General features: G+C 46.0%; 1 protein-coding gene across 2 annotated transcripts; it reads left to right on the top strand.

Annotated features, from left to right (window-relative positions):
- The first annotated feature begins 6,481 nt into the window (after positions 1 to 6,481).
- On the top strand, positions 6,482 to 10,497 carry LOC138096033 (sialic acid-binding Ig-like lectin 14). Of its 2 annotated transcripts, XM_068992099.1 has the most exons (7): positions 6,482 to 6,565; positions 6,664 to 7,053; positions 7,266 to 7,535; positions 7,759 to 7,806; positions 8,574 to 8,828; positions 8,932 to 9,067; positions 9,338 to 10,497. In XM_068992099.1, exons 1-7 carry the CDS (start codon positions 6,526 to 6,528, stop codon positions 9,351 to 9,353), a joined length of 1,155 nt encoding a protein of 384 aa, XP_068848200.1. In that variant the 5' UTR covers positions 6,482 to 6,525; the 3' UTR covers positions 9,354 to 10,497. The 2 variants fall into 2 exon arrangements, with proteins under 2 accessions (XP_068848200.1, XP_068848201.1); XM_068992100.1 differs by lacking the exon at positions 8,574 to 8,828.
- The last annotated feature ends 14,674 nt before the right edge of the window (positions 10,498 to 25,171 follow it).

Genomic DNA, 25,171 nt, shown 5'->3' with positions numbered 1-25,171 from the left:
AAAACATCTGCTTCTGCTTTATTGACTATGCCAAAGCCTTTGACTGTGTGGATCACAATAAACTGTGGAAAATTCTGAAAGAGATGGGAATACCAGACCACGTGACCTTCCTCTTGAGAAATCTGTCTGCAGATCAGCAAGCAACAGTTAGAACTGGACATGGAACAGTAGACTGGTTCCAAATCGGGAAAGGAGTACATCCAGTCTGTATATTGTCACCCTGCTTATTTAGCTTATATGCCAAGTATATCATGAGAAATGCTGGACTGGATGAAGCACAAGCTGGAATCAAGATTGTAGGGACAAATATCAATAACCTCAGATATGCAGATGACACCACCCTTGTGGCAGAAAGTGAAGAAGAACTAAAGAGCCTCTTGATGAAAGTGAAGTAGGAGAGTGAAAAAGTTGGCTTAAAACTGAACATTCAGAAAACTAAGATCATGGCATCCAGTCCCATCATGGCAAACAGATGGGGAAACAGTAGAAACAGTGGCAGACTTTATTTTGGGGGGCTCCAAATTCACTGGATATGGAGATTGCAGCCATGAAATTAAAAGACGCTTACTCCTTGGCAGGAAAGTTATGACCAGCCTAGACAGCATATTTAAAAGCAGAGACATTACTTTGCCGATAAAGGTCTGTCTAGTCAAAGCCATGTTTTTTCCAGTAGTCACGTATGGATGTGAGAGTTGGACCATAAAGAAAGCTGACTGCTGAAGAATTGATGCTTTTGTATTGTGGTGTTAGAGAAGACTCTTGAGAGTCCTTGGACTGCAAGGAGATCCAGCCAGTCCATCCTAAAAGCACGGATGCTGAAGCTGAAACCCCAATACTTTGACCATCTGATGCAAGGAACTGACTCATTGGGAAAGCCCCTGATGCTGGAAAAGATTGAAGGTGGGAGGAAAAGGGGATGACAGAGGATGAAATGGTTGGATGGCATCACCAACTCAATGGACATGAGTTTGAGTAAACTCCGGGAGTTGGTGATGGACAGGGAGGACTGGCGTGCTGCAGTCCATGGGATCTCAAAGAATCGGACATGACAGAGTGACTGAACTGAACTGAATCGTGCATAACCAGCAGATCAGGTGTACATGTGATAACCTGGACGTGAAACAGGCATCTGAAACTGGAAGGGCAGTCTGGAAGGACTGAAGTCTCATAGGATGTGATGCTATTTACAGGTGGACAGTGTCAACAGTGAGTTGGATTGAGCTGAGTTGAATTCTGAGATGCACTGCTGGTGTCTTAGAATTGGTTGTGCGTGATGTAGTCGAACTGACAGACGCATTGGAATTGGGCCCCAAATCATCCATATTCATTTACTTGTACTAAATCTGGAAACCCAGGGTCGTTTAACCTGACAGCACTTCGTGTGGCCCCTCCCGACATCCAGCCTTACAACTGTCTTTAAACCCTTCAACTGAAACTTGTGGGGACTGGCCACCACTAGTCATGGCTGCTCTAGAACATGCATCCAAGCAGGGGAAGTGTTGGGTCCTCATGTAAGAACAAGCTCGGCTAGCCGTATGAAGCTGCTTTCCTTTCCAATGTGTGGGCCAACTTACATTTCAACAACCACTGCTCCACACTTTACCAGCAGTTGGGGTTTTGAGAGACTTTAATAGGTGGCTACTTGGAGCACATGTAGGCATACCCTATTAGTGTCTTAACGTGCAGGTTCCTGGCTGCAGTGATATGGGGCAGCTTTCCATTCCTTGACGGTCTCCTTATACATTGTCCTTGATGAAATTCTTGCTCATTTGGGCCCATTTCTGTATATTTCTTTGACCTTAGGCATTTGTAGAAACTCATATTTTGGCTACTGTTACTTTGATAGTTACCTGTATCATCAGCATCTTCTCCTACCTGATGGCTTTGAATTCCACACTCCCAGGGATGTCTGTTAAGAAGAGTTTTTGATTTTAACACAGCTCAGGATCTCAGCGTCTTTCTTAGGGATGGTGTTCTTCCTGTGTTGTTCGGGAATCCTGCCCCACCACAGCTCAGGGAGATACCTGGTGCAGTACCTTGCGGCAGCTCTGCTGTTTGTCTCTAAATAGGTCTCAGCCCATCTGCACTTGATTTTGGTTCCCATATGAGCTAGGGGTGCAGTTTCATTTGACTGGCTTCAGATCCCCTGTCACCCACAGAGTGATTGAATCACCTATCTCTTTGTCACTTCTTTCTATCACCTTTTCTATTACACATGACGCTTCCTGTGGTTGGGGTTTATTTCTAGGTTCCCTATTCTATTCCACTGGTCTACTGGACTATCCCTCTTCCAGTCCAAAAGTTTTGTTGTACTAAGCTGTAATACACCCTGGAGAAGAGAATGGCAACCCAACCCAGTATTCTTGCCTGGACAATCCCATGGACCAAGGAGTCTTGTGGGCTGCGGTCCATGGGGTGGCAAAGAGTCAGACACAACTGAGCGATTAAGCAAGCAGGCAGGCTGTAATGTATCTTCACAACTTGCAGAGCCAGGCCTCACACATTGTTCTTTTGCAAGGTACCCTTGCCATCCTTGAAATGTCTGCTTCCTTATTAATTTTACAGTGGAGTTACTGAGTTCCACAGATGTCCACTTGGGATGTGGTGACATACGTTTTGATTCTACACATTATTTTGAGTAGAATGGACATTTATACTCTGTTTTTTCAAACCCTTAATGTGGTGTATTTTTCCATTTATATATGTCTTTAATACCCTTCAAGACCAATTCATAGTTTTCTCCACTGAGGTTTTGTATATCCTTTTGTTGTACACCTTTCTAAATGTTAGATCGATTCCGGGTGTATCCTAATTTCTGATGCAACTGTCAATGGCTCTCATACTGTGATATGAGAAAGTAATTGATCTTTTTTGGCCGAGTTGCAAGGCTTGTGGGGCCTTGGTTCCCGTAATTACCAGGGATCAAATTTTCATCCCTTGACTTAGAAGGTAGATGCTTGATCACTGGACCACAGGGAAGTCTGCAATGGATTTTCAAATTGGAATTTGTCTCAAGTCATTGTGCTCTCTTGTTAAACCTCTAAATGTATCTATATAAACTTTTGGGTTTTTCAACATGCAGAACTTTTATGAACATAAATCTTTCTTTTTTTCCTTTCAATTGTTACACCTTTTACCGATATTTATTGACTTGCTAGGGTGGAACCTATGCTACTCCATTAAGTATGATGTTTTCTAAAGATACCCTTCATCTTTTTAGGGAATTTCTCTTTTATTTCCAATGCACTGTGAATTTTATCACTAAGGCATTTACAATCATCCAGTGTTCATTGTTGTCATCTCTGGGGATTTGATCAGTAAATCAGGGACAGTAGCCACACTAGAAGCCACACTATGTACTGCATATTTCCTCAGAGGAAATGTAACATAAGTAATTGATTATGCAGGTGTTGAAAGGCCAGTGGAGCCTGTCAAGCAGGGAACACTCTCTTAGTTTTGGACCACTCTAATCTAAGCCCCCAACTGGACGTTTTCCAAATCTTTTACATACATAGACATGTATTCTCTCTGAGATACAGGTATACCATTGTGTCAGTTTCAGGTGTACAATATAATGATTTAATATATGTACATATTACAAAATGATCACCAAATGTGCCTAATTAACATTTATATCTATAAGGCTATATAGACGTTTTTGTGATGAGAAATTTTAAGATCAAATCTTTCAGCAACTTTCTAATATACACTACAGTATTGTTACCATATTGTCATTACAGCTTGATGTCCCAGCTTGACATTTGCTGGACACCAACTGCTGTGAAGGTGTGCTGCACAGCCCTGTGGCTACTGGCCTTCTCCAGTGCCTGCTTGTCACCATGATGTACATTACATGTCCATGAATTATTTATTTTATTCCCGGAAATGTGTACCTTCTGACCACTTTTGCCAATTTTGCCATAGACTCCAGTCTTTACCTCTGAGGACCACCAGTTATTTCTCTTTATCTATGACTTTATGTTGTTGGGGTTTTTTTCAGTTTCACCTACCTGTGAGATCATACAGTATTCTTCTTCCTCTGTCTAATGTATTTCATTACCCTAATGCCCTCGTGTGCCATCCATGTATTGTAAAGGCAGGATTTCCTTCTCTTTTATAGCTGAAGAATGATCACGAGTATGCACACACTGCAGTTTCTTTATTCATTTTCTCATCATTGGATATGGAAGTTGTTTCCATGTCTTCAATAATGTTCCATGAACATGGGGTGCATATATCTTTTCAAATTGCCATTTTCATTTTCTTTAAAGGCCCCAAAGTGAAAGTGCTTGAGGTTCTATTTTTAGTTTTGAGGAACCTGCAGAGTGTTCCCCATAGTGGCTGCACCGATTCACATTCCCGCCAGCAGTGCCCATGGGTTCCCTTTGCTCCACGTGCTCACCAACACTGCTTGTTTCTTGTCCTTTGACCATCCCAGCTTGACATTTGCTGGACACCAACTGCTGTGAAGGTGTGCTGCACAGCCCTGCAGCTCCTGGCCTTCTCCAGTGCCTGCTTGTCCAGCAATGTTTCCGCAACAGGTGAGGAGTGAGGGAGAGAGCTCATCCCCTCTTGTTCACCTGGACCCTGGGCAGGGCCAGTCCAGGGTTCTGTGGAGCCTGACATTGACTCAAGCGTTCAGATCCCTCCTTAGGAAAAAAAAAAAAAAAAAATGGTGTCACTGAATACAATACAGACATGGCTCCCAAATACAAAATGTGACCCCCAGGTCTCCAGTGCGGCCCTGAAGTGTTTTCAGGGACTGAGAACAGAGAGCAAATGAACAAAGAAGCTGCCATATCTCTTATCGATCAGTAAACTCCAAGAACTCATGAATCTGTGAGCCAGGAACTGTGGATGGAGGCCAAATACATATTTCCTAAAAGTCTCAATATCACAGGCACATCACATCTGAGTTTCTTTTGAAAGGAGAAATCTATGTAATCAATCACAAAACATAAAATGCTGAAAACCAAAAGAGAAGACATATATTGCAGACTATTTTTCTCTCTTCCGTTGTTTGTTTTTTTGTTTGCTTTTTTTTTTACATCCATGCTCTAGGGCTTGTGGAGTCTTAGTCCCCAGACCAGGGATTGAAGCTGGGCCAGAGGCAGTGAGAGTGCAGAGTGCTAAGCACTGGGCCACCATACCACTTTTCTCAGAAGTCAGGCACACCTATCACACCTGCATAACACCTGTTCCCCATACTTTTGGCTTGATCCTCTTTGATTGCCTCGTTTTAGGAGAATAATCATATATATTAATTAATATGAATAGTCTACTCATAAAGTGTTAGTTAGCTGTGTTTGAGTCTTTGTGATCCCATGGACTGTAGCCTGTAAGAGCCCTCTGTCCATGGAATTCTCCCAGCAAGGATACTGGAGTGGGTTGCCATTCCCTTCTCCAGGGGATCTTCCTGACCCAGGAATCGAACCCTGGTCTTCACACTGAGGGCAGATTCTTTACCATCTGAGCTAGCAGGAAAGCCCATTGTTCGAGGAAGTGAGATTAATTATATTATGTCGAAAATAGAGTAGAAAGAAGACACGGTATTTCCACTGGCACAATTGATTGACGGACATTTCCTTTTGTTTCTGTAGTTTAAAAAAGGAAAAAATATATTAATATTTCTATCTAACTATAAAAGAAACTTTCCATCAGTCCCATGGCTTCTTCCTGAAAGTGTCTAAAACGTTTATGATCATAGTCAAACTTGTGAAACTTAAAGAATTTTTTCCTGAAAGGGCAGCAAGTTCACAGGTTTTTTCCACACATGACTTAAGCGTTCCTGTGGCTTGAAAAGAAGGCCATCCAGAGTGAGGGGTCGTGAACTGTGTTTCTGTGTGAGGTCTGGACTTTGGGGTCTCAGCTGAATGGGGCAAAGTTCTTCCTTTGCCACCCCACTTTGCGTGGGCCTGTGTCCGGGTCGGCTGGTCCCACAGGCCCTCAGATCCATGAAGACGCACAGCCTGTGTGCCCTGTTCTGGAAACCCTTCTGGGCAAAGGAGCTTTTCAAGCTCAGCTTTCCTTCCTGCGTTCCACCCTCCACCGTGTGTGAGTCCTCCTGCCCAAGTCTGAATGGTTTTGAGAAATCTTTCAGTGTTCTTTTCCGGAAAGTCCAGTGTTTCTCTGTTGCAGGGTTGGTCCACCCGATGACCAGGGCTGGAGCCCGTTTCTCTTTTCTGGTTGCCCCGGCCGCTGGGGGATCCCACCGTGGACCTGAGCATCACTGGACGGGTGATCATGTCAGAGCCACGTGCGGTGAAGCCTCTCGGCCTCTGGGGGCCTCAGGATCTCCAGCTGCGGCGTGGGGTGTGGGGTGGAGGGGTGGGACCTTCTGCCTCCTCAGGGCCGCCCCTCCTCCATGGCCTGGGGCGTCCAAGTTCCCCTTCTGTGCTTGGCCAAGGCTCTGTCTCCGTCACCCTCTGGCTTCCTGTTGGGGCTTCCTCGTTCCCTCCCCACATTTGGGGCGCTTCCCTCCCCGGCAGAGGGACCTGAACTGGCTCTGTGCTGGCGGATGCGGACATGGTGCCCTTGCTGCTGCTGCTGCCCCTGCTGTGCGGGGGTGAGTGGGGGAGGGGTGGGGAACAGGGCTCACTGCTGGAGGAAGGGGTCAAGCGTGGGGAGGGGCTGGAGCTCCCGCTGAACCTCTCTGTCCCCCAGGGTCCCTGCAGGAGCATCCAGGGTACGAGCTCCGAGTGCAGGAATCAGTGGTGGTGCAGGCGTGCATGGACGTCCTCGTGCCCTGCTCCTTCTCCTATCCCTGGCCTGCGGGATATCCCCCGTATTCCTCTGCCGAACCCTTCATCTACTGGTTCCGGGAAGGAGACCGCCATTACAATGATGCTGTGGCCACAAACGACCGAACGAAACAAGTGAAGTCAGAGACCCGGGGCCGATTCCGCCTCCTTGGGGAGCCCAGCAACAACAACTGCTCCCTGAGCATCCAAGAGGCCAGGCTGAGCGACTCAGGAGTCTACTACTTGCGAGTGGAGAGAGGACGTAATTTGAGATACAGTTACAGAGAGAAGAAGCTGAACTTGCAGGTGACAGGTGTGACGGGGGGCCAGGAGAGGACCCTGGCCCGTGGAGGCTCCTCTATTAGAACCGGAGCAGGGTGTAGGAGCCCTCCCTGCTCCAGGTCTTGGGCTTTGAGGGTTCAGGAGAGACCCAGAACTGGGAGTGAGTTGTGACCCTCCCCCTCCGGGTCCCCACACCCCTGCGTCCAGGCATCTCCCTCTGTCTCCTCATCTCCCTTTCTCCAGGGAAACCCGACATCCAGGTCCCGGAGCCTCTGGAGTCCGGCCGCCGCACACCTCTGACCTGCGGCCTGTCGCTGGCCTGTGACGGGCCACACCCCCTCCTGTTCTCCTGGGCGGGGGGCGCCCTCGATGCCATGAACCCAGACACCCTCCACTCCGCGGAGCTCACCCTCACCCCGAGGCCCCAGGACCACGGCACCAACCTCACCTGTCGGGTGACACTCCAGGGAACGCCGGTGACCCTGGAGAGAACCGTCCAGCTCAACGTCTCCTGTGAGCGTGGAGGGGTGCCGGGGTCCCTGAGGGCAGTGGGGGGTGTGTGTCTGCGGTGTGTAGAGAGAAGGCCAGCCCACTCTTCTATGGGTCTGCGCCCTGGGAGCTGAGGTGGGGAGTGGCCGTGAAGGACAGCACCCCCTTCCTGGTTTCCCTCCTGGGGTGCTGGTCAGTTTCCACCCCACTCCTCCCTCTGCAGCAAGCCCATGTCTTTCTGCCCCAGATGCCCCGAGGAACCTCCGCATCAGCCTCTCCTTCAGAAACAACACAGGTAGGACAGGACCTCTCCTCTCCAGGGCTGGGTCCTGCTCCTGGGACCGCATCCAAGGGGTGGGGGGATGGGCTTGAGGGTGATCAGATATGGGAAGAGCAAGGAGAAAATCACCGCCCTGCCCCACCTCCCATGCACTAGACCACACACACATGAAATACACAGAGACTCACACACACAGGCACACACACAGAATGCATACACATGAACATTCACTGAGACACGCACAGAAACGCCCATACACACAGGCACATACACATCACATCACACATGCACACATATACACAGAGTTATACCCACAGCACAGGCACCCACCGTGCACACATACACTCCTGGACATATACACATGCACTCATGCACACATACACACAGGCACACACATATACACCCCACACATTTACATACTCACACACCCTGTTCAAGGCCCATTTCCTTCACCATGGTTCTATTATGTGGCTTTCTTCCACAAAAGCCTCCTTAGTCCCATCTCCTTCTGCCTTCACTGAATCAACTTCTCAAGCCTTGAGGCTCTGGGTTTTCTTCCCACCAAATAGCTCAGGCCTGTCCCATTGAGACACCAAGCCTCCCCTGAAGATACCAGGCCCAGATAGGTTGGCTCAGCCTGCTTAGGGTGGGAAGGTCCAGCCCTGGGACCACAGGGAACCCCGCTGGCGGGCCTGGGGAGGAGAGAGTGAGGCCAGGAGATCCTGGAAGGAGGGAGGAGACCTCAGCCTCCCCCAGCTCTCCCGCTGCGCTTTTCCCCAAAGCCCTCAAGATTCTGCAGAACACCTCGTCTGTTCTCATCTCAGAGGGCCAGGCACTGCAGCTGCTGTGTGTTGCTGACAGCAACCCCCCTGCACAGCTGAGCTGGTTCTGGGGATCCCCAGCCCCGGAGGCTACCGCCATCTCCAGCACCGGGGCCTTGGAAATACCACAAGTAGCGGCTGGAGATGGAGAAGTCACCTGCCAAGCGCAGAACCCTCTGGGTTCCCAGCAAGTTTCCTTCAGCCTCTCTGTGCAGAGTGAGCTGCAGGACAGGTGCTGGTGGCGGGCAGCCTGGGCAGGTGTGTGCCTTTGGGAGGGCTGGGTCTGGGGACTGAGCTTCACCCCCTCTCCCTTCCCCAGAAGGCCCCCCTCCCTGCAGCTGTGAGGCTGAGGAGCAGCAGGGCTCCTGGCCCCTGGTTCTCACCCTGATCAGAGGGGCCCTCATGGGGGCTGGCTTCCTCCTCACCTATGGCCTCACCTGGACCTACTATGCCAGGTGAGCACACCTGTCTCCCTGCGGGGAAGTCCGGGGAATGGCTCTGGAGTTGCCTGTGGGGCTTGGCGGTCCTGTCCTGCCTGCAGCTAAACTGTGTGACTCTCCAGGGACTTCCGTGTCGGTCCAGTGGTTGAGCCTGCAAGTTTCCACTGCAAGGGGCAAGGGTTCAGTCCCAGGTTGGGGAAGTAAGATCGCACATGCCTTGAGGCAGAGCCCAGAATGAATGAAATGGGTCTGCCTTTCTGACCTGAGACCGTGTTGGCTCTGCAGGTGTGGCGGCCACTAGGGAGCTGGGCTGAGGGGCGTGGCCGAGCCTCACTCTCTGTCATGAGGAGATTCACCTGAGGATGCAGAGCCCAGAGGACAGATGTGGGGACATCACTGCGAGCTTCTCCCTGGAAACTCTCGCCTCCAACCCTGTGTCGTTTGCATCCACGAGCCTTCATTTGTAGAGATGACTGCGAGACAGTAGGAAGAGTCAATACCATTGAAAGGAGACTTTCTGACTTAACTCGCTTAGTATGAGATTACTCATGATTTTACATATATCAATAACTCATTGTTGGTTCTGCTTCGTTTTGTCTTGAAAATAGTATTTTACATATGACTATTCCTCCAGTTATGTATGGACTCTAAAATACGATGACATTGCCTTTGTTTGCAAATTTTGTCTCTTTCAAAGTAGCGTTGATGTGAATGGCGTGATGAATTAGGAGGCCTAGCACTTTTCTCCTGGTGGGTGTGGAACTGCTTCATCATACATTTGGCATATATTTAGTTTGAGAAGGTAGCCTCAGAGAGTTCTTTTGAGTAGTTAGATGAGTTTATAGCCCATGGTCATATATGAGGGTTCTGAGCTTCCTACACCCTCAGCAGCACTTGTACGACCTACATGGTCCGTTTTCAGCACTGCACTCCACTGTGGCAGTATCTCCTTGCCTTTTTAGTTTATTTCCCTGACGTGCAATGATGTTGAGCCATCTGAATATCTTCTTCAGGGAAATTCCTGTTTGGATCTTTGCCCATTTAAAAATAAAAATTGGGCAGTCTTTTTCTTGTTAATTGAGTTCTTTAGTCTGGATGTGACTTTTTAAAAATCAAAATATAACTGATTTATAATGCTGTATTTGTTTCACAGTACAGCAAGGTGGTTCAGTTATATATGTATAGTCTCCTCAGATTCTTTCCCGTTATACTTTTTTACAAGATTGTTAGTATACTTCCCTGGGCTATACAGCTGGTCCTTGTTAGTTATCTATTTTAGATACAGCAGGGGAGCCTGGTGGGCTGCCATCCATGGGGTCACACAGAGTCAGACACAACTGAAGTGACTTAGCAGCAGCAGCAGCAGTGTGTATTTGTCAATCCCAACCTCCCAATTTATCCTTCCTCCCTCTGAAAAAATTTTAGGATTTTTACCCTTTAAGAAACTAAGAAATGTAAACAGAGTATTTCTAAATAAATATTAGAGAAAGTTTTTTTTTGTTTTTTTTGGTTTCCAGAACTGGTTAATGGGAGCGTGTAAAATGTTTAGAGGCCCTGTCAAATTTAGGAAACCTTATGAAATACCAATTCTAAAGAGCATCAAGGTCACAGGTTATTTCCACACATGGCTTGAGCTTTCATGTGGCTTTGAAAACAAGGTCATGCAGTGTGAGGTGTCCTGAATGCCCTTCTTGTGAAGTCCAGGCTTCTGGGGTGCACTGAGTGGGGCAAGGCTCTCACTTCAGCCACCCTGTTTTGCATGGGCCTGTGCCCTGGGGGTTGGTCCTACAGACCCTCAGGTCCACGAAGACCCATAGGCCTGTGCCACGTTTGGAAAACCCTTCTGGGCAAAGGAGCTTTAATGCTCAAGTTTTCCTTCCTGGGCTCCATTCTCCACTGTTTTGGGGTCTGGAAACTTTTTCCTGCCTGAACTGGAGTGGTTTCGAGAAATTTTTCAATATTCTTTTCCAGAACGTTCGGTGTATTTCAGCTGCAGGTGGGTCCTGCCAGATGACCGGGGCTGGACCTCCTTTCTCTTTTTCTGGTTTCACTGCTTATGGGGCGATCCTATGGTGAACATGAAATTCATTTGGAAGGTGATCATGTCACATCCAGGCTTCCCTGGTATCTCGGTGGTAAAGAGTCAGGCTGCAATGCAGAAGATGCGAGTTCAGTACCTGGGTTGGGAAGATCCCCTGGAGAAGGAAATGGCAACCCGCTCCACTATTCTTGCATGGGAAATCCTGTGGGATGAGAAACCCAGCAGGCTACAGTCTCTGGGGTCACAGACTCGGAGACAACATAATGAGTAAACAACAGCATTTCAGAATCACATCTGGTGAAACCTCGCCAGCTCTGGGGGCTTCGTGCTCTCCCCTGCAGCCTGTGGAAGGAGCGATGGGGGAGGGGTTGGAGGGAGAACGGGAAACACTGTGACTTCTCATCAACCCCCCTCCGCCCCGCCTATGGAGTCCACCTTCCCCTTCTTCGCCAGCCAGTCTTCATCACCTGCTGCCTTCCTGGCTGCCTGTTGGGGCTTCCTCCTTCCTTCCCCACATTCGGGGCACTTCCTCCCTGATGGAGGCACCTGGACCTGGGCTGGAGGATGCGGACATGGTACCCCTGCTGCTGTACCCAGAGACTCTCCATTCCTTGAAGCTCGCCCCCACCCCGAGGCCCCAGGACCACAGCACCGACCTCACCTGTAGGGTGAATCTCCAAGAATCTCAGGTGACCATGGACAGAGCCATCCAGCTCAATGTCTCCTGTGAGTGTGGAGGGGTGGCTGAGTCCCTGAGGCAGTGGTGTGTGTGTGTGTGTGTGTGTGGAGTGTATAGAGAGAAGGCCAGCCTACTCTTCTATGGGTCTGCACCCTGGGAGCTGAGGTGGGGAGTGGCCGTGAAGGACAGCCTCCCCCCCAACACTTCCTGGTTTCCCTCCTGGGGTGCTGGTCAGTTTCCACCCCACTCCTCCCTCTTCAGCAAGCCCATGTCTTTCTGCCCCAGATGCCCCGAGGAACCTCCACATCAGCCTCCCCTTCAGAAACGTCACAGGTAAGACAGGGCTGGGTCCTGCTCCTGGGACTGCCTCCAAGGTGAGTCAGGGGAGTGGGTTTGAGTCTGATCAGATATGGGAAGAGCAAGGAGAAAATCACCACCCTGCCCTACCTCCCATGCACTAAACCACACACACATGCAATACACACATACACATATGCACAGATATTAATAGATCCTGGGAAGGCCAGAGGGTGAGACCGCAGCCTCCCCCATCTCTCCCACTACGCTTTCCCCAAAGCCCTCAGGATTCTGCAGAACACCTCATCCCTTCTCATCTCAGAGAGCCAGGCACCGCAGCTGCTGTGTGTTGCTGACAGCCACCCCCCTGCACAGCTGAGCTGGTTTCCAGGGTTTCCCGCCCTGGAGGCTGCCCCCAACTCCAGCACCGGGATCCTGGAGATGCAGGACTTAGGACCTGTAGAAAGAGTTCACCTGGCGAGCTCAGAACCCTCTGGGCTCCCAGCACATTTCCAGAGGACAGACGTGCAGACATCACTGTGAGCTTCTCCCTGGAAATGCTTGACTCCAAATCTGTCTCCTTTCCACCCAAGGGTTTTAATCTTTTAATTTGTAGAGGTGACTGTGTGATGACCCAAAGAGTAAATTCCATTGAAAAGAGACTTTTATTCCTTTCATTTTCCAAGAATACATGGTCCCTCATCAGGACAGGGCCCAGGGGGAAGCACGAGGTTGTGCTCAAGGAGCAGGAGCAGGGAAGCCTTCCTTCGAGTTTCCACAGGAAAGACAAGGCTTCTTGTTGTTGTTCAGTTGCTCGGTCACATCCAACTCTTTGCAGGACAGCATGCTAGGCTTCCATGTCCTTCATCATCTCCCGGAGCTTGCTCAAACGCACTTTCATTTAGCTGGTGATGCCATCCAACCATCTCATCCTCTGTTGTCCCCTTCTCCTTCTGCCTACAATTTCCCCCATCATCAGGGCCTTTTCTAAGGAGTTGGCTCTTCACACCAGGTGGCCGAAGTATTGGAACTTCAGCTTTAGCATCATTCCTTCTGTTAGGGAAAGCACACTGACTGAAACCACCCACTCTGGCAAGGCACCACAGTAACCATTTGCATGAGGTTTTCTATGACAGGAGGTCCTGGTAAGGAACACGGAGCTAATAAGCCTCCACCACCAGAAGAGTTCTGGAAAGGTCAAATGGAGACACCACATGTCCGACCACCTCCCAGAATCCTTCTCTCTGGCATCCATCTTGGCAGAACAAGGCATGCACCACCAGCAAGGACTCTGAGCCAGAATGTTTGGCTAAAGACAACCAGGAAACTAATCCCATCACCATACAACCCAAGACTGCAAGCCACGTGACAGAGCTGTTCTCCTGGGTTCCCTTACTCTGCTGCTCTCCACCCGGGTGCCCTTTCCCAATCTCTTGCTTTGTCAGCACATGTGCCTCCTCGAACAATTCATTTCTGAGTGTTAGACAAGAGCCCAGTTTCAGGCCCTGGAAGGGGTCCCTCTTCCAGCAACACTTCCAGTGAATATTCAGGGTTGATTTCCTTTAGGATGGACTGGTTGGATCTCCTTGCAGTCCAAGGGACTTTCAAGAATCTTCTCCAACACCACAGTTCAAAAGCATCAATTCTTTGGCACTCAGCTTTCTTTATAGTCCAGCTCTCACCTCCGTACAAGACTACTGGAAAAACCATAGCTTTGACTATACCGAACTTTATCAGTAAAGTAATGTCTCTGCTTTTCAATATGCTGTCTAGGTTTGGAAGAAAATATAGCTTTTCTTCCAAGGATCAAGCATCTTTTAATTTCATGGCTGCAGTCAGCATCTGCTATGATTTTGGAGCCCCCCCAAATAAACTCTGTCATTGTTTCCCCATCTGTTTGCCGTGAAGTGATGGGATGAGATGCCATGAACTTAGTTTTTTGAATGTTGGGTTTTAAGCCAGCTTTTCCAGTCCCCTCTTTCACCTTCACGTAGAGGCTGTTTAGTTTCCTTCTCACTTTCCACCATAAGGGTGGTGTCATCTGCATATCTGTGGTTATTGTTATTTGTCCTGGCAATCTTGATTCCAGCTAGTGCTTCATCCAGCCCAGCATTTCTCATGATGTACTGTGTATATAAGTTAAAAAAGCAAGGTGACAATATGCAGCTGTGACGTACTCCTTCCCCAATTTTGAAACAGTCTCTTGTTCCATGTCTGGTTCTAACTGTTGCTTCTTGACCTGCAAACAGGTTGTAGGAGGCAGGTAAGGTAGTCTGGCCTTCTCATCTCTTGAGGAATTTCCCACAGTTTGTTGTGATCCACACAGTCAGTAAAGAGTCTGCTTGCAATGCTGGAGACCTGGTTCAACTCCTGGGTCAGGAAGTTCCCCTGCAGAAGGGATAGACTACCCACTCCAGTGTTCTTGGGCTTCCCTGGTGACTCAGCTGGTAAAGAATCCACTTGCAATGGGGGAGACTGGGGTTTGATCCCTGGGTTGGGGAGGTCCCCTGGAGAAGGGCATGGCAACTGACTCCCCGTATTCTTTCCTGGAGAATCCCCATGGACAGAAGAGCCTTGCGGGCTGCAGTCCATGGGGTCACAAAGAGTGGGACATGACTGAGGGAACAAGCACATCACAGCAGCACAGCACTTCTTTCCTGGTGGGTGTGGACGTGTTTCGCTATAAGGTCAGCATTTATTTAATTCTAGACGGCAGCCTCAAAGAGTTCTGTCATTAGCCAAGTCAGTTTCCATCCCAGCATCATATATGAGGGCTCTGAGCTTTTTACAACCTCAGCTGCACTTGTGTTACCCGCAGGCTCAGTTTTCAGTGCTGCACTCCACTTGGTAGTATCTCATTACCCTTTTCAGTTATTTCCCTTTGGTGCAATTGACAGGGTAAAAGGCAGGAAGGCCAGGGGTCACTGAATGGAGGAAATAGGCTGCAAGTTTCAGACATTTTTTGTCTCTCCTTAAGCAGCAGGAGGAAACAAACTACAAGTGTTAGATTTTTTCCCTTTATCTGTACAAATTTAAAAAGAGGTTTCTTTTAAAATTCTTTGTTGCCATGATGACACCTGGTTCCACTTGAACTTAATTTTTCTCAGATCTTGAACTAACTAATGCATTTTTCTTATGGAAATGTTTGTCTTAAGCTATGTTAATGAACTATGTTCAGTTCAGTTCAGTTGCTCAGTTGTGTCCCACTCCTTTTGACCCCATGGACTGCAGCATGCCAGGCCTCCCTGTTCATCACTAACTCCCGGAGTTTACTCAGACTCATGTTCATTGAGTCAGTGATGCCATCCAAGCATCTCACCCTCTGTCGTCGCCTTCTCCTCCAGCCTTCAATCTTTTCCAGCATAAGGGTCTCTTCAAATGAGTCAGCTCTTCGAATTTTTGTCTCCAGGCTATGGGCTTCCCTCATAGTTCAGTGGGTAAAGAATCTGCCTGCAATGTGGGCGACCTGGGTTCCATCACTGGGTTGTGAAGATCCCCTGGAGAAGGGAAAGGCTACCCACTCCAGTACTCTGGCCTGGAGAATTCCATGGGGGTCACAAAGAGTCACACATGACTGAGCGACTTTCACTTCACTTCTGTCTTCAAGTTGGTTCCACCTAAAACTCAGAACTGACTTGACAAACCAGTATGTTTTACTCATGCACATGTTCTCTAAGCTACTTTAATGAGACTGTATTTGCTTGGAAACCTGCATTTCTTCAAGATTCATGTCAATCATTTTATGGCCCGGGATAACTCACCTTGTGCCAATGTTATCTCAAAATGCGTGTTCGGAGTGAGGGGCCTGATGCCAGTCTCTGAGTTTTGAGACATTTCTTTTCTCCAATTAGCAGCCTGCTAGTAGCTATGTAACATCGAGCTAAAGACTAGCAGGGGGGCATTCTTTCTGCCCCCTTCTTACGTCTATGTCATAAGCTTTCTCTATCTCTTTTATACTTTAATACAACTTTATTACACAAGGGCTCTGCGGGATCAAGCCTCGCCCCAGACTGAATTCCTCTCCTCTGGAGGCCAAGAATCCTGGCGTCTTACACGGCTCAGCAACAACCATTCACAACGATGTTGAACCATTTGACTTTACTTTTGTGAAATCCCTGTTTGGTTTCTCACTTATTTAATAATAAAAATTGGGCAGTCTGTTTTGAAAAAATAAAAAGATTTGAGTTCTTTATTCTTTATGTGTATGTTTAAAAATTGTAGTTAATGGTTTTATAATGTTGTGTTAGTTTCACAGTGCACCAAAGTGATTCTATATATATATATATATATATACACACACACACGTATACATATACATATATATATATTCTGTTCAGGTTGTTTTCCATATATAATATATACAACATATATATTCTTTTCAGGTTGCTTTCTATCATAGCTTACTACAAGATGCTGAGTAATGTTCCCCGTGTGATATATTTGGTACTTGTTGGTTATCTACTTTATATATAGTAGTGGGCACATGGTAATTCCAAACTTCTACTTTACCCTTTACAAAGTGAGTCTTTTGACTTGTGACTTTCTCTCCCCCTCCTCTCTCTCTCTTCTTTGCTGTGCAGGAGTCTAAAAATTATTTTATGAAATCCTCTCATCAGTGTCTTCATGTGTATGCAGTGTGCTGTCTGTCCACTTATGAAATCTTTGCATATCTCAATATCTTTTTAAAATTAAAGTATAGATGATATATAAATTTATGTTAGTTTCAGGTGTACAACAGAATGCCCCTCCACAAAATATATTACAAAATGATCACTATGACAGGACCTAGTTACCAGCTGCCAGCATATACAGTGTTAATGACTATAGTCAATTGCTATAGCTTTGTAGTTGATATCAGAGAGTATCATACCTCCAGGTTTGTTCTTCTTTCTCAAGATTGTTTTGACTATTTGATGTCTTTGATGGCTTCAATAAAATTTGAGGATTATTTGTTCTAGCCCTTTTCAAAATCCCATGGGTATTTTAGATAAGGATTGAATTGAATATGTATTGCAAGGCTACAATGGACATTTTCACAATTTTCATTCTTCTGTTAGCATGGTATAGCTTTCAATTTCTTTGTGTCCTCTTCAGTTTCTTTCATCAATGGCTTATGTCTTTTCTCCTTGATGAAATTTATTCCTGGGTATTTTATTCTCTTTGATGCAGTTGTCCACGGGAAAGTTTTAAAATGCTTTCTTTCTGGTAGATATCTTCCTGCATTTCCCCAGTACTACGTACAATCATATTTTGTGTATATATTGGAGACAGCAAGAAAAAATGGTCCTTGAGGACAGGAAATAGCTTCACTCAGATACTAGGTATCATTCATTCTCACCAGAGAAGGCCTTTTCCTGGGTGTCTGTCTGGTGCTCATGCTGGTGGGGCCAGGAGTCATCTCCCCAGCCCTCCTCCCACTGTCCTGGGGTCTAGGACTGTCAACAGCGCTTCCTCTCTCCAGCACAAGAAGGAGGCTCCAGGGCCACATTACTTTATCATCCAGCATCATTTAGCTTCCTCTTCGTCTCGTCTTTTTAAAGTTCACACCTCCAAAACTACCATTAGTACTTCCGTGTCATGTGAATACCACCTCATAAAATATTACTATTGATTTGCTTTTAAAAATCTATGCATGGAACTTCCCTGGTGGTCCAGCGGTTAAGAACGCACCGGCCAATGCAGGGGACACCTGTTTGATCCCTGGTCTGGGAAGATTCCACATGTCCTTGAGCAACTAAGTCCAAGAACCACAACTGAGCCACTGAGCCCACAGTGGCAAATACTGAAGCCTGTGGGTCCAGAGCCTGTTCTCCACAACAAGAGAAGCCACCCCAATGGGAAGCCTGAATCCCACAACTGGAGTGTAGACCCTGCTCCCCGAAACTATGACTCAGCACAGCCAAAAATAAGTAAATAAATGAATAAACCTTTTTAAAAGTATAATATATACACTTTTCACTGATAGGAAGTTGTAACTCTTTTGGAATGTAAAAATGGTTGCTTCGTGTCCCCAGTTCAATTGTTTGGGTTATTTTATTTTCTATTAGAATAGTCATTAGCACTTAAAGATGCATTTGGTCCCTAAATAATGATGTGGGGTCTTTGAAAGGGTCGACAGATGGCAGCACAAGGTCTGGAGATTCTGAGAAACTGGGGGATCCAAGAAAAGCATACAAATGACACACTGGACATCGGGACATTTAAACTGATTGGTCAGAAATCACACACCTCTGGCCCCAAGCCAACCAAATAAGAACACATCAACTCTAATAAAGATACAAATCTGCTGTTATTCCCATCTTTGTGGTTATGTCACACCCTCTGATTGTCTATGCTGAGAACTTTGTATCTCTATCTTTTAAAATAAACTCGGCCTGAGTGAGTGTTTTTGAGTTTGCAGAATTCATTCTTCGGCTCCAGGATCAGAACACAGTTTCACGTTTCAGTGGGAGATAACTAGCCAATCCGATCACATATCCTTGTCTAACTCAATGAAACTATGAGCCATGCCACATAAGGCCACCCAAGACAGACGGCTCATGGTGGTGAGTTCTGACAAAACGTGGTCCCCTGGAGAAGGGAATGGCAAATCCTTCAGTATTGCCTTGAGAACCCCATGAACAGTATGAAAAAGCAAAAGGATAGGACACTGAAACATGAACTCTCCAGGTCAGTAGGTGGCCAAAATGTTACTGGAGATCAGTGGAGAAATAACTGCAGAAAGAATGAAGAGCTGGACCCAAGCAAAAACACCACCCAGTTGTGGATGTGACTGGTGATGGAAGTAGAGTCCAATGCTGTAAAGAATGATATTGCATAGGAGCCTGGATGTTAGGTCCGTGAGTCAGGGTAAATTGCAAGTTGTCAACAGGAGATGGCAAGACTGCACATTGACATTTTAGGAATCAGTGAACTAAAATGGACTGGAATGGGTGAATTTAACTCAGATGACCATTATATCTACTCTTGTAGGCAGGAATCTCTTAGAAGAAATGGAGTAGCCATCATAGTCAACAAAAGTGTCTGAAATGCAATACTTGGATGCAATCTCAAAAATGACGGAATGATCTCTGTTCATTTCCAAGGCAAACCATTCAATATCACATTAATCCAAGTCTGTGCTCCAACCAGCAATGCTGAAGAAGCTGAAGTTGAATGGTTCTATGAAGACCTACAAGACCTTCTAGAATTAACACCGAAGAAAGATGTCCTTTTCATTATAGGGGACTGAAATGCAAAAGTAGGAAGTCAAGAAATACTAGAGTAAGAGGCAAATTAGTCACTGGAGTACAGAATGAAGCAGGGCAAAGGCTCATAGAGTTTTGCCAAGAGAACGCACTGGTCAGAGCAAACACCCTGTACCAACAATAGAAGAGAAGACTACACGTGGATGTCACCAGATGGTCAACACCGAAATCAGATTGATGATATTCTTAGCAGCCAAAGGTGGAGAAACTCTAACAGTCAGAAAAAACAAGACCAGGAGCTGTCTGTGGCTCAGATCATGAATTCCTTATTGCCAAATTCAGACTGAAATTGAAGAAAGTGGGGAAAACCGCTAGACCATTTGGGTATGACCTAACTCAGATCCCTCACGATTATACAGTGGAAGTGACAAATAGATTTAAGGAACTGGATCTGATAGACAGAGTGCCTGACGAACTATGGACAATGGAGGTTTATGACATTGTGCAGGAGGCAGTGATCAAGACAATCCTCAAGAAAAAGAAATGCAAAAATGCAAAATGGTTATATGAGGAGGCCGTAAAAATAGCTGAGGAAAGAAGAGAAGTGAAGAGCAAAGGAGAAAAGGAAGGATATACCCATCTGAATGCAGTCTCAAAGAACAGCAAGGAGAAAAAAGAAAGACTTCCTCAGTGATCACTGCAAAGAAACAGAGGAAAACAATAGAATGAGGAAGACTAGAGATCTCTTCAAGAAAATTAGAGGCACCAAGGGAACTTTTCATGCAAAGATGGGCACAATAAAGAGAGAAATGGTATGGACCTAATAGAAACAGAAGATATTAAAGAGGTGGCAAGGATACACAGAAGAACTGTACAAAAAAGATCTTCATGACCCAGATAATTACGATGGTGTGATCACTCACCTAGAGCCAGTCATCCTGGAATGCGAAGTCAAGTGGGCCTTAGGAAACATCACTACGAACAACGCTAGTGGAAGTGATGGAATTTCAGTTGAGCATTTTCAAGTCCTAAACAACGATGCTGTGGAAGTGCTGCACTCAATATGCCAGCAGATCTGGAAAACTCGGCAATGGTCACAGGACTGGAAAAGATCAGCTTTCATTCCAATCCCAAAGAAAGGCAATGCCAAAGAATGCTCAAACTACCGCACAATTGCACTCATCTCACATGCTAGTAAGGTAATGCTTAAAATCCTCCAAGCCAGGCTTCAGCAATACGTGAACCGTGAACTTCCAGATGTTCAAGCTGGATTTAGAAAAGGCAGAGGAACCAGAGATCAAATTGCCAACATCTGTTGGATCATTGAAAAACCAAGAAAGTTCCAGAAAAACATCTGCTTCTGCTTTATTGACTATGCCAAAGCCTTTGACTGTGTGGATCACAATAAACTGTGGAAAATTCTGAAAGAGATGGGAATACCAGACCACGTGACCTTCCTCTTGAGAAATCTGTCTGCAGATCAGCAAGCAACAGTTAGAACTGGACATGGAACAGTAGACTGGTTCCAAATCGGGAAAGGAGTACATCCAGTCTGTATATTGTCACCCTGCTTATTTAGCTTATATGCCAAGTATATCATGAGAAATGCTGGACTGGATGAAGCACAAGCTGGAATCAAGATTGTAGGGACAAATATCAATAACCTCAGATATGCAGATGACACCACCCTTGTGGCAGAAAGTGAAGAAGAACTAAAGAGCCTCTTGATGAAAGTGAAGTAGGAGAGTGAAAAAGTTGGCTTAAAACTGAACATTCAGAAAACTAAGATCATGGCATCTGGTCCCATCATGGCAAACAGATGGGGAAACAGTAGAAACAGTGGCAGACTTTATTTTGGGGGGCTCCAAATTCACTGGATATGGAGATTGCAGCCATGAAATTAAAGGACGCTTACTCCTGGGCAGGAAAGTTATGACCAGCCTAGACAGCATATTTAAAAGCAGAGACATTACTTTGCCGATAAAGGTCTGTCTAGTCAAAGCCATGTTTTTTCCAGTAGTCACGTATGGATGTGAGAGTTGGACCATAAAGAAAGCTGACTGCTGAAGAATTGATGCTTTTGTATTGTGGTGTTAGAGAAGACTCTTGAGAATCCTTGGACTGCAAGGAGATCCAGCCAGTCCATCCTAAAAGCACGGATGCTGAAGCTGAAACCCCAATACTTTGACCATCTGATGCAAGGAACTGACTCATTGGGAAAGCCCCTGATGCTGGAAAAGATTGAAGGTGGGAGGAAAAGGGGATGACAGAGGATGAAATGGTTGGATGGCATCACCAACTCAATGGACATGAGTTTGAGTAAACTCCGGGAGTTGGTGATGGACAGGGAGGACTGGCGTGCTGCAGTCCATGGGATCTCAAAGAATCGGACATGACAGAGTGACTGAACTGAACTGAATCGTGCATAACCAGCAGATCAGGTGTACATGTGATAACCTGGACGTGAAACAGGCATCTGAAACTGGAGGGGCAGTCTGGAAGGACTGAAGTCTCATAGGATGTGATGCTATTTACAGGTGGACAGTGTCAACAGTGAGTTGGATTGAGCTGAGTTGAATTCTGAGATGCACTGCTGGTGTCTTAGAATTGGTTGTGCGTGATGTAGTCGAACTGACAGACGCATTGGAATTGGGCCCCAAATCATCCATATTCATTTTCTTGTACTAAATCTGGAAACCCAGGGTCGTTTAACCTGACAGCACTTCGTGTGGCCCCTCCCGACACCCAGCCTTACAACTGTCTTTAAACCCTTCAACTGAAACTTGTGGGGACTGGCCACCACTAGTCATGGCTGCTCTAGAACATGCATCCAAGCAGGGGAAGTGTTGGGTCCTCATGTAAGAACAAGCTCGGCTAGCCGTATGAAGCTGCTTTCCTTTCCAATGTGTGGGCCAACTTACATTTCAACAACCACTGCTCCACACTTTACCAGCAGTTGGGGTTTTGAGAGACTTTAATAGGTGGCTACTTGGAGCACATGTAGGCATACCCTATTAGTGTCTTAACGTGCAGGTTCCTGGCTGCAGTGATATGGGGCAGCTTTCCATTCCTTGACGGTCTCCTTATACATTGTCCTTGATGAAATTCTTGCTCATTTGGGCCCATTTCTGTATATTTCTTTGACCTTAGGCATTTGTAGAAACTCATATTTTGGCTACTGTTACTTTGATAGTTACCTGTATCATCAGCATCTTCTCCTACCTGATGGCTTTGAATTCCACACTCCCAGGGATGTCTGTTAAGAAGAGTTTTTGATTTTAACACAGCTCAGGATCTCAGCGTCTTTCTTAGGGATGGTGTTCTTCCTGTGTTGTTCGGGAATCCTGCCCCACCACAGCTCAGGGAGATACCTGGTGCAGTACCTTGCGGCAGCTCTGCTGTTTGTCTCTAAATAGGTCTCAGCCCATCTGCACTTGATTTTGGTTCCCATATGAGCTAGGGGTGCAGTTTCATTTGACTGGCTTCAGATCCCCTGTCACCCACAGAGTGATTGAACCACCTATCTCTTTGTCACTTCTTTCTATCACCTTTTCTATTACACATGACGCTTCCTGTGGTTGGGGTTTATTTCTAGGTTCCCTATTCTATTCCACTGGTCTACTGGACTATCCCTCTTCCAGTCCAAAAGTTTTGTTGTACTAAGCTGTAATACACCCTGGAGAAGAGAATGGCAACCCAACCCAGTATTCTTGCCTGGACAGTCCCATGGACCAAGGAGTCTTGTGGGCTATGGTCCATGGGGTGGCAAAGAGTCAGACATGACTGAGCGACTAAGCAAGCAGGCAGGCTGTAATGTATCTTCACAACTTGCAGAGCCAGGCCTCACACATTGTTCTTTTGCAAGGTACCCTTGCCATCCTTGAAATGTCTGCTTCCTTATTAATTTTACAGTGGAGTTACTGAGTTCCACAGATGTCCACTTGGGATGTGGTGACATACGTTTTGATTCTACACATTATTTTGAGTAGAATGGACATTTATACTCTGTTTTTTCAAACCCTTAATGTGGTGTATTTTTCCATTTATATATGTCTTTAATGTCCTTCAAGACAGATTCATAGTTTTCTCCACTGAGGTTTTGTATATCCTTTTGTTGTATACCTTTCTAAATGTTAGATCGATTCCGGGTATATCCTAATTTCTGATGCAACTGTCAATGGCTCTCATACTGTGATATGAGAAAGTAATTGATCTTTTTTGGCCGAGTTGCAAGGCTTGTGGGGCCTTGGTTCCCTTACCAGGGATCAAATTTTCATCCCTTGACTTAGAAGGTAGATGCTTGATCACTGGACCACAGGGAAGTCTGCAATGGATTTTCAAATTGGAATTTGTCTCAAGTCATTGTGCTCTCTTGTTAAACCTCTAAATGTATCTATATAAACTTTTGGGTTTTTCAACATGCAGAACTTTTATGAACATAAATCTTTCTTTTTTCCTTTCAGTTGTTACACCTTTTACCGATATTTATTGACTTGCTAGGGTGGAACCTATGCTACTCCATTAAGTATGATGTTTTCTAAAGATACCCTTCATCTTTTTAGGGAATTTCTCTTTTATTTCCAATGCACTGTGAATTTTATCACTAAGGCATTTACAATCATCCAGTGTTCATTGTTTTCATCTCTGGGGATTTGATCAGTAAATCAGGGACAGTAGCCACACTAGAAGCCACACTATGTACTGCATATTTCCTCAGAGGAAATGTAACATAAGTAATTGATTATGCAGGTGTTGAAAGGCCAGTGGAGCCTGTCAAGCAGGGAACACTCTCTTAGTTTTGGACCACTCTAATCTAAGCCCCCAACTGGACGTTTTCCAAATCTTTTACATACATAGACATGTATTCTCTCTGAGATACAGGTATACCATTGTGTCAGTTTCAGGTGTACAATATAATGATTTAATATATGTACATATTACAAAATGATCACCAAATGTGCCTAATTAACATTTATATCTATAAGGCTATATAGACCTTTTTGTGATGAGAAATTTTAAGATCAAATCTTTCAGCAACTTTCTAATATACACTACAGTATTGTTACCATATTGTCATTACAGCTTGATGTCCCAGCTTGACATTTGCTGGACACCAACTGCTGTGAAGGTGTGCTGCACAGCCCTGTGGCTACTGGCCTTCTCCAGTGCCTGCTTGTCACCATGATGTACATTACATGTCCATGAATTATTTATTTTATTCCCGGAAATGTGTACCTTCTGACCACTTTTGCCAATTTTGCCATAGACTCCAGTCTTTACCTCTGAGGACCACCAGTTATTTCTCTTTATCTATGACTTTATGTTGTTGGGGTTTTTTTCAGTTTCACCTACCTGTGAGATCATACAGTATTCTTCTTCCTCTGTCTAATGTATTTCATTACCCTAATGCCCTCGTGTGCCATCCATGTATTGTAAAGGCAGGATTTCCTTCTCTTTTATAGCTGAAGAATGATCACGAGTATGCACACACTGCAGTTTCTTTATTCATTTTCTCATCATTGGATATGGAAGTTGTTTCCATGTCTTCAATAATGTTCCATGAACATGGGGTGCATATATCTTTTCAAATTGCCATTTTCATTTTCTTTAAAGGCCCCAAAGTGAAAGTGCTTGAGGTTCTATTTTTAGTTTTGAGGAACCTGCAGAGTGTTCCCCATAGTGGCTGCACCAATTCACATTCCCACCAGCAGTGCCCAAGGGTTCCCTTTACCCCACGTCCTCACCAACACTGCTTGTTTTTTGTCCTTTGACCGTCCCAGCTTGACATTTGCTGGGCACCAGCCGCTGTGAAGGTGTGCTGCACAGCCCTGCAGCTCCTGGCCTTCTCCAGTGCCTGCTTGTCCAGCAATGTTCCCGCAACAGGTGAGGAGTGAGGGAGAGAGCTCATCCCCTCT

Source organism: Capricornis sumatraensis, chromosome 20 (genome assembly GCF_032405125.1).
Source record: "Capricornis sumatraensis isolate serow.1 chromosome 20, serow.2, whole genome shotgun sequence".
NCBI lineage: Eukaryota > Metazoa > Chordata > Mammalia > Artiodactyla > Bovidae > Capricornis > Capricornis sumatraensis.
The sequence above is the reverse complement of the archived record's forward strand: the minus strand, read 5'-3'. Positions and strand labels throughout refer to the sequence as shown.